The sequence below is a fragment of the Gavialis gangeticus genome, unplaced genomic scaffold (assembly GCF_001723915.1).
Source record: "Gavialis gangeticus isolate Ggan-Ray unplaced genomic scaffold, GavGan_comp1, whole genome shotgun sequence".
Classification (NCBI taxonomy): Eukaryota; Metazoa; Chordata; order Crocodylia; family Gavialidae; genus Gavialis; species Gavialis gangeticus.
The window spans coordinates 86,892,572-86,902,429 of NW_017729022.1; the positions used below are offsets into that span (position 1 = coordinate 86,892,572).

The 9,858-nt window shown below is 41.7% G+C and overlaps 1 protein-coding gene across 3 annotated transcripts in view; it reads left to right on the forward strand.

Annotated features, from left to right (window-relative positions):
- The window catches only part of TUBA8 (tubulin alpha 8), a 32,687-nt gene extending 24,285 nt beyond the window's left edge, over window positions 1-8,402 (forward strand). For all 3 annotated transcript variants that reach the window (XM_019515569.1, XM_019515568.1, XM_019515567.1), the window contains exons 2-5: window positions 3,204-3,426; window positions 4,139-4,287; window positions 4,947-5,627; window positions 6,714-8,402. In XM_019515569.1, the coding sequence (XP_019371114.1) occupies window positions 3,204-3,426; window positions 4,139-4,287; window positions 4,947-5,627; window positions 6,714-7,007 (1,347 nt within the window). In that variant the 3' untranslated portion in view covers window positions 7,008-8,402. The remainder of the gene's footprint in view (window positions 1-3,203; window positions 3,427-4,138; window positions 4,288-4,946; window positions 5,628-6,713) is intronic.
- The last annotated feature ends 1,456 nt before the right edge of the window (window positions 8,403-9,858 follow it).

A 9,858-nucleotide genomic window follows, 5' to 3' on the forward strand; every position in this document is an offset into this window, starting at 1 on the left:
CACACACACACACACACACACACACACACACACACACACACACACACACACACACACACACACACACACACACACTCCTGGCTTGGCTTTGTGGGTGTTGATATGCACATATGTGTGCATGCGAGAGAAAGAAAATACGGCTGAAAGGAAGAAAGTATGGCATTTCATCTTCAGGAATTTCTGGTAGATTCATTATTAATTCTTGGGAGCCTTTTTATAGATGCAGCTGAAAAACCCATTTCAACCTGGATATTGCTCTAGAGGGCTTTATTTTGGTCCTGAGAACTATGTCATTCCTTCCTGGTACAGAACTAGTGCTCTCTCTGGATCTAGAATGCTCCCTTTACAAGCAGGCACACTAACACAGCTTCCCCATCTACTTAGGCAAACCTAACTGCACACAGAGGTGCAGACGTGCCAAGTATGTGGGGGCCTGAAGGCCCTGGCCCTCCTCGTGAAGAGGGCTGTCTCCTGAAATCTGTAAAACTTTCCACATGTCCATCATCTTGCTCCATCATCATGTCCCCTGCCTTCCTCCAGCAAAAATAAAAGTCAGCACCTATGTCTCTTGGTTTGCTACATAGCATACTGTTCAGAAATAGGAATGCAGATACATTCAGAAGATTAAAAGCCATCCCAGTATAGTTAAAAACTAAGTTAAATTGTGTTTATTTTTCTCCCAACATTACTGCTTCTGATTGTATAAAAGAGCATTTTAGAGGGAGAGCTTGATCCAAAGCTCATTGTAGCAGATAGGAGTTTTTCCATTGGCTTCTGTGGGCTTTGGATCAGCAGCATAGTTGATAAGAGCAAATGTGAGACCCAGGCTACTAGAGAAGGAATGTGAAATATGAGTTTTGAGTAGGCTCAAGATTTAAATGTCTTAGAGAGATCTGTTTACTCTATCTGGCACTCTAAGACAAGTCCAGTCTCTTCAATATTAAAGACACAGTGACCTATTTTGAAGCTGTTTATTTTGAAACCCCTGCTTTCAAAACCTTGTTCTATTTTTTTTTGTTCTCTCCACCCTGGCAGTTAGAGCATTTCAAAACTGTAAACTGTAGCTAGTCTGGGAGGGGGAGGGAGGCATGGGGAAAGAATGGGAGTAGATGCATCTCCCTCTTGCTGAGAGACATCAGAGCTGGCCAGCTCTAAGGACAGAACTAAGAAATTCACATTAAATAGACAACATATCAAATCAGTGAGACTGAAGGCCCGAACTAAGAGGGAAGGAAGAGATCTGTGGTCTTTGTTAATCCTAAATTCAATCCTCAAATTTTAAATCTCTGGATCAATACCCCATTCATTTGAGTCTGAGGAAATAGAAAGGTTCAGACGGTATCCATCTGTTAATGTGAAGCAGAGAGCAGAGGGGCTCCTCAGGTTCCAAGGACAATGCCCAACTTCTAAATGTGGTTCTGCTCTGAATGCTATTCTGTGGGTGTGTCTACACGTGCATTTACACTGGCTTAAATTTACTGCACAGTAAATTATGGCACAGTAGGTAGGAATAGGTGTCTACACATACAGTCATTTAGAGGCATTAATACTGTGTGGACTGACTTAGGACTAAAGTTAGTCTCAAGTCAGTCCATACACACAGTGTTACTGCGAAGTAAGGCATCTACATGTGTGTTACTGTGCAGTAACTAATTGGGCGTAAATTTGATACCTGTATGATGCAGGTATCAAATTTATGCTCAAGTCGGCAGAAGTACGGGTATGCATGTGTAGACTCGCACCCGTACTATGCAGTTATTTTGGCTACTGCGCAGTAAATGTGCACATGTAGACACGCCCTGTGAACACTTGTCATGGGATTATCATGCTTCATGTGTCTATGAATCCTATGTGCTCAATTTACAAAGGAAGAGATTCATTTTTTTTACTGCCAGTCCAGTAGACTCACACTGACGTATTTATTTTGTGACATCACCAGTAATTAAAATTCTCCATGGCCAGAATATACTACCAGTGACACCTAAATAACTCTCCACAGTACATCTATACCTACATCACTATCAATGCAGTTCTTCCACCTTCAGATTAAACTCTCAGGTACACTGGTGCAACTCCATTGGTGGTAAAGGGCTAATACAAGTGTACCTGACAGCAGAATTTGGCTTGACAACTATTACATGTGAACATGAAGGAAAGAACTGTCATTTAAACAATGCCATAGCATTCAAGACCAGCTCAGAAGTGTTTGGTATATGCATCTATATTTGAACATATCAAAGCCAGCAGCAGGGCTTTCCCAGAGGGATATTTGAAATTCATACTCCTGTGTAGTTAAAAGAGCTTCAGAGCAGACACACTTATTTTGTTGAGGATGTAATTCGATGCTTTTATTTTTCACATTACTGTTCTCTAGCTAAAGGGCCTGGATGCCATGGTAATAACTGTTCAGAATTATTTAAACATATAAGCATATGCTCATATTATGTTGCAATAACATTGTTCGAGCAGCCATGCCTGCTCATGCAGGGTGTAAATACATGGGTGGCTAGGGGCTCTCAGAGAGAACTGCATCATATTAGAAGAATCTCAAATAATTTTTGAAGGGAATGTATAGTTCCTAGAGCAGTTTTTTCCAGCTTCCCACATGGCCTGCCATAATAGGGTTAAGGAATCAGAAGACATTGCACTTCTCTTGGATTACATATAGTTGAAAAATACCACACAGCTGCGTCAGGTCTGCGCCAAGAACAAAAATAAATAGACCTGGCACATGCTCCTCTTCTGGGGTCTGTCAGTCCATGTGAAGAAAGGTAACATTTTGTGTGCCTGAATATATTTTCCTGTTTGTATGTGCATAAACATATATAAGTGCATGCTTCTGCTACACATACACAAACACACACCTTCAAATGTGTACCTTCAAATATACACTTACCTTTTGAGAGGGATGCTATTTATTTGTATGCATAGTTCTACAGTAAAATACATAGTTTCCCATTAGTAAATAATATTTGGGACTCCTAGTGCATACAGAAGACAGTGGGCAAGTCCTAGTTCCCTGGCTCTTCTGCACAGTGATTCTTCAGGTGCACATAGGATCGGAGAATTCAGACCAAAACAAGTTAGAAGTTGGTTTCAGATTTCTGCACAGTAATATTCTAGACATAAAGAATTTTTAGGAATGAGAAGGAGGTATGATATACATTGGTTCTTCTGACTTTTCCTCTGTTCTCTCCCTATAGCGTGAGTGCATCTCCATTCATGTTGGTCAGGCAGGAGTTCAGATTGGCAACGCATGCTGGGAACTCTTCTGTCTGGAACATGGCATCCAGCCAGATGGCACCTTCAAGAATCCGTCCAACAAACCCAATTATGATGACTCCTTTACCACATTTTTCAGTGAAACAGTCACAGGAAAACATGTGCCACGAGCTGTCATGGTGGATTTGGAACCAACTGTAGTAGGTCAGTACAGAATTAAGCTTAGAAAATGAAAAAGAACCTACTCTTCAGCTTTTCAGTATTGTGTTTCACCAGTCTCCAATGTAGCACTTCTCTATCTTGGTCTATCGCTAGGGCATAAAATATTTCTGAGACTTTTAGTACCAAATTCTATTAGACTCCATTACCGTCATAGCTGGACTTTGATAATGGTAGATCAAGGGAGGCCTGTATTTAATAAATGTGAGATGATCTGTGTACCTTTTCTTCGTCACTTTTACAGCTTGTATATAATGGCATTTTACTTTGTGGTCTGAATGCTGCATTCCTCAAATTCAGATTGGAGAGAGGAGAATGAATGTTCTGAAAAGGTTTCCTGAGAATTTTCCATTCCCTTTTTTGAGGAATCGCCATTTCATTCAAAGCCCCTTTCTTTTCTGATGGCTTGTCCTCCAGTCAGTACAGAAGCTTATTTTTTTCCATAAGTTCTTCCACAAATTGGCAGTGCCACAACAAATTGATTGCAATAGAACGTATCTATTTCTTCTTCCTCCAGTGGGTCCAGTACCTTCTCTTTGTGACACCACAGAGCTTTTTATCTGAAAGAGAATGGTCTTTCATAATTTAAAGTATACAGCACTTCCATTTAGCATTCCTGTGTAGTATGTTCAGCAGAACTGACTGCCATTGAAGCCCGCCTGCTTTAGGCTTCTCACAGTTTTACTTTTTTGGACAGATGAAGTGCGGGCTGGCACTTACCGACAGCTTTTCCATCCAGAACAGCTGATCACTGGAAAAGAGGATGCAGCTAATAACTATGCCCGTGGTCACTACACCATTGGCAAAGAAAGCATTGACAAGGTGCTTGATCGTATTCGTAAACTGGTAAGTGCCATTCATTAAGAAATGATATTCAGGTTTTTGGTGAAGGGAGGGGAACAGAACAGAGATCTCATCTGGCTCCAGGTAGTCTCATTGACTCAGAGTAGAGAGCTCACCCAGTCAGAGGGGTTTGGTCAATCATACCCCACTTGATTGGATGATACTAGAGCAGGAGTCAGCAAGATTTTCCAGTGGCAGGTAAGAATGATCCAGTGTGAGTCCAAAGTATACCCCTTCCCTCCCTGCCACTCTCCAGGTCATATCTTGCCCACAGACTATGGGTTTTCAGAGGTTGCTTTAGAGAGAAAATCCGTTTAAACAGGGGCTCCTAGAATAAGAAACTGTAACCCTTATCACTTTATCAGAGCCAGTATTGATACATATTGGTGTCTAAGTGTATGGCCAGGTATTTGTTCATCCAGTGATTTGGTAAAACTAAACCTGAGAGATGTGAAAGGCCTAAGATAATCTTCAGTGTGATGTATAGTTCCTCAGCTGGGTTGTTGAAGAGGGCATAGGACAGAGAGAGAATGAGTCTTTTTCCAGGAAAGCTTTGCTGAACTCTGTGTTATGTACTGGGTACAAATGTTCCAGATTCAGTCTCAGGAGGGGGTCATGGGAGTCTCGGATTTAAACTGTATCTACTCTCTTTTCCTTTTCAGACCGATGCCTGCTCTGGGCTGCAGGGATTCCTGATTTTCCACAGCTTTGGTGGGGGCACAGGATCTGGATTTACTTCCTTGCTGATGGAACGGCTCTCCCTGGACTACGGCAAGAAATCCAAACTGGAGTTTGCCATCTATCCTGCCCCTCAAGTCTCTACCGCTGTAGTGGAGCCCTACAACTCCATCCTGACCACCCACACCACCCTGGAGCACTCAGATTGTGCCTTCATGGTGGACAATGAGGCCATCTATGACATCTGCCGCCGCAACCTGGACATTGAACGCCCCTCTTACACCAACCTTAACCGTCTCATTAGCCAGATAGTCTCCTCAATTACGGCCTCTCTGCGCTTTGATGGGGCCCTCAATGTGGATCTGACAGAGTTTCAAACCAACCTGGTGCCCTACCCACGCATCCACTTTCCCCTGGTGACCTATGCACCCATCATCTCCTCTGAGAGGGCCTACCATGAGCAGCTGTCTGTAGCAGAAATCACCAGTTCCTGCTTTGAGCCCAACAACCAGATGGTGAAGTGTGACCCACGGCATGGGAAGTACATGGCCTGCTGCATGCTGTATCGGGGTGATGTTGTGCCCAAAGATGTCAATGTAGCTATTGCTGCCATCAAGACCAAGAGAACCATCCAGTTTGTGGACTGGTGTCCCACAGGCTTCAAGGTGAGGAAGGCAAAAGTACACTGCCCTTTTTTTTTTTTACTAAAGATGCATTGTGAAGTAGTCCAGACCACCGGTCTTTTGGTTCTGTGGGCCAGATGAGTGGCACAGAGCCTGTCCGTGAGTTGGATCAGGCCTTGGGGCCTGGTACCACCCCCTCCTTGCCCCACATGCTGGGATTGAGCCCTGGGGCCCTGCACCACTTCGCTGCTGCCAAACTTCCAGACCCATGGGGAGCCTGTGAGGTGTTGTGAGTTGGGTCTGGCGCACAGACTGGGGTTGAGCACATCTGATCTAGACTAACATGTCGTTTCACTTCTCTGCTACTTACACTTGTGAGAGAAATGAGTGGTTAGGAGTGTGTGTGTGTATGTATAATCTGCAGTGTCTCTTTTGGAATTTGGATATTTGTGTTGATGGAGCCTCCTAAGCATTAGCTTGTTTGGCAACGTAGGAAATGTCAACTCTAAAGGAAGTTTTAAATTAAAGAGCTGTTAAATTAGGAATTAAATTCTAAAGAAGCTGGTCAGACTGCCCAGCTAAACTATTGATATAATTTTAAAAACAAATAGAATCCATCTTGTTAAATAAGACATGAATGTGATTTTCCAGTCACGCACTGCCACTGCTGGCTATTCAGCAGTACTGACAGACTTGTTTTCCAGAGGCTAACAGCAGCAAATATGGAAAACTAATCTAAATTTGTCAGGGGATGGGCCCTGATTTGAAAGTTTGTAGGTGGAACATATTTTCCTTATGGCTGGATACAACAATGTAATTCATGTTGAGCAGCAGTTGTGGGCATTAAACACTGAGAAGAATATAGATAATCTCAGTGACATTCAACTATAGAGTGCATGACCCCTCTTGGTTCCCTGTGCCCAGTTTAGTTGTTCTGCCTTGTTTTTTATTGGTTATAGCTGAACAAGGAATAGTTAAATAAAGGGCAACTTAGATGATATTTGACATTACATAATTTCAGTACCCTGTTTTTAGCTTCACACCTGCCCCCTTTTCACCCACCTATGATGTTTCTTGTTTTTATTGTCCTTTTCTTTAACTTTTCTTTTCTTTACTTCTTACTTCCAGGTTGGCATCAATTACCAGCCTCCCACTGTGGTTCCTGGAGGAGACCTGGCGCAGGTGCAGCGTGCAGTTTGCATGCTCAGCAACACCACAGCCATTGCTGAGGCCTGGGCAAGGCTGGACCACAAGTTTGACCTGATGTATGCCAAGAGGGCATTCGTGCACTGGTATGTTGGTGAAGGCATGGAGGAAGGGGAGTTTTCAGAGGCCCGAGAGGACTTGGCTGCACTGGAAAAGGACTATGAGGAAGTGGGAACTGACTCAGTGGAAGAAGAAAATGATGGGGAGGAATTTTAAAATACACTTTGTCCTTTACTTAGCATGGAATTGCCTCTGTGTTTCTCTATTGCATGTGTGTACTGTTCTGTCTGGCAACCTATGTTCATGTAAAATGTAGACAATGAAAATTAAAGGGCCAGTAAAGTTCTCCTCAAATCACAGGGAAATTATCTTTTGGAACATGACCACCTGAGCTGAATGCATTAACCCCACTCAATGCTCAAAGGAAAGCAGTTTAAGTTTTATTTATTGACAATTCAGCTTGGGAGAAATGAGTTTCTTAGTCCCACTCAATTACCAGTTTAACCCACTGCATCTGTAATAAAATCACTATCATTCAGCTCCCAGGCTCAGTTATACAAATCTGTAAAACAATCATAGGGAAACACGGTAGATAGAGCAAATTTGACTTATCCGTACCTTTTATTGCTGGGGGTGCTGGGAGATGTGAAAACAGATAAATGAGCCCACTTTTGCTTCACAGTTTGTCTCTCTCCTCAGTTTGTATGTGAGTGAGTGACCAACATGAGATATGTCTGTTCTTTTGCTCTGTGGAACTTCCATTTCTGATAGAAATATGGAATTTTGTGCAGTTTTTGGAAATATTTGTCCTTTCTTGTGGTAGCAGTTTTTATTGGGCACAGGAACTTGAAAATTGTAGCATATAAAAGGAGATTTTCCCCCTTTGTGTTCCTGTGAAATTGTTGCAATTTGATAATTCCCTGATGTATGGAAAATTGTTTGCACCATCTTTCATGAGTTCTGAAGGTCCCAAAGTCTCTTACTCCATTTGAATGGTTCTTCTCTCTTCTGCAATCCTTGTTCCATCCAGAAAAAACTTGTGCTGCCTGTGGCATCCTTGATTTAATGGTGGATGGTAACATCTGAAAGTGGACAATCAATGCAATAATTTAAATAGGCAAAGTAATTTGAATAATGATGAGCAAATATCACAATGTATCACAGTATGTCAGTCAGTTCCAGTCATTATTGTCCATGAAAACTCCGCAAACTTTTATCAAAAAGCCTCGCCTATACTCTGCCTGTAGTTAAAAGTTCCCAGTGCAACATTACCTTATAAGTGTTGTACATTCTGCATGTTTTACATATTTAACTATATAAGTAGTAATATACTAAACATCATACTTAAGAAGTAGTGTCTCAGTTTAGAAAAATGTCCCTCTTCAGGATAGATTTCATCATGTGCTATAAATACACAGGTAAGTATCACTGATGCTATGGGAACTTAGGAACATGTTTAAGTGGTTTTCTAAATAGTACTGTCCTGAGCTGGGGTCTAAACCAGTAACATAATATTTAATGTAAAAGCATCTAAAGTAATGCAATTGTTGCAAAGCTTAAGTTGTTCCATTGCTGGCTTTGTGATTTTAACTGTTAAATTCCTACTGTGTACTCCTGGAAGCATTCTGCATTGAATTTCTTTACTTGGATTCTTGTTTTATAAGGAAACAGGAAAAATAGATAAATCAAAAAGAGACTATTTGACAAAAATATGGCAGCTCAAAGGTTTTCTTAGTTCTTGGCAAATTACAAAAATATCTGATTTTAGACAAAAGTTAGTGGCTTTCTTCTGAAATGTGTGCACTTCTGAAAAAAATGGATGTCAGCACAAGAAATAATAAGAGTAAAGGTGAAAGTACAGTGAAACCTCTGAAGCATACCCAGCAACCCAGCATCCTGCCGAGGTGCTGACACATTTTTAACACTTTAGTTACATAGGAAAAGATTTCAAGACTGCTCAACTGCCATTTATTTTTAATGGGAACTGGGGGCATAACTCATGTAGGTGCTTCTAGAATCTTCCTCATTGTAGTTTAATATTATAATTATAGCTATTATAGTCTATTCCTATTGCAGGGGCATTTGAGGATCACGGTCTCATAGTTGCAGGTACTGTATAAATAGATAACACTTAAGCAATACCTGCCTTAGAAAAAATACATTCTACAATTATTTTAGCCCCTCCCCTCCATCACAGAGGATCTTATGGGGGGAATGCAGTTTCTAATATGAGGCTGGGCAGCACCTGTTGGTGCCCCTTCACTTTCATGCTTGGGGTGGTTGCTTTGCCCCCCACCCCTTTGCTATGGCACTGCACTTCACGCAAGTGTTAACTCTGGGCTGTGCTACAAAGAGTAAATGAGCAATGTGCTGTTCTCCAGCATCCCAGGATGCCCTGCTTCAAGCCTCCTCACCTTGCCCTCCCCAAGCAGGGATACAGCCAAGGTGTCCTGGCTCCTAGCTACACCCCTGCTTGCTAACCCTTTAGGGGCAAGTCAGAGATGTGCAGGTAATAAATTATATTAACCCTTAATGCATGACTGCTTACAACATACTCTAACTTAACACCACTTAATGCTCCACAGATTTAGTGTAATGTGTAACTTCACCCTCTGGGTCATGCCAAGTGTTCAACTTAACACTTACTAAGTTCAGTTAAAACATGAGCAGATGGCACATTCAAGCAATTTAACACATATTAAGTGCCCTTGGGGCATTGCAAAGTTGTTCCCTTTCAGGCAATAGTTATCTCCTAACAAGTACTAACTTTAATAGGTCACTGCATTGCAAAGATTTGCAACTGTTGCAAGTAAACAAGGTCCTTTGCTTCAAGGAGTGAACAAGGAAAGGGACAGATTCTGAAGCCCTTAACCATAAACTAGCACCTTCCTCTATGGTTAAGAGCTAAGGATTACAACATGGCTACTGTGGATTAAAATATATTTTGATATAAGGGTAGGAGAATCCACCTCTGAAAGAGACAAATCAAGAACATGAAAAGAAAGTAGACAGCTTACGGAGACGCAATGTTAAAAAAAGACCTATGTCCATTACACAGTAAGTTCTT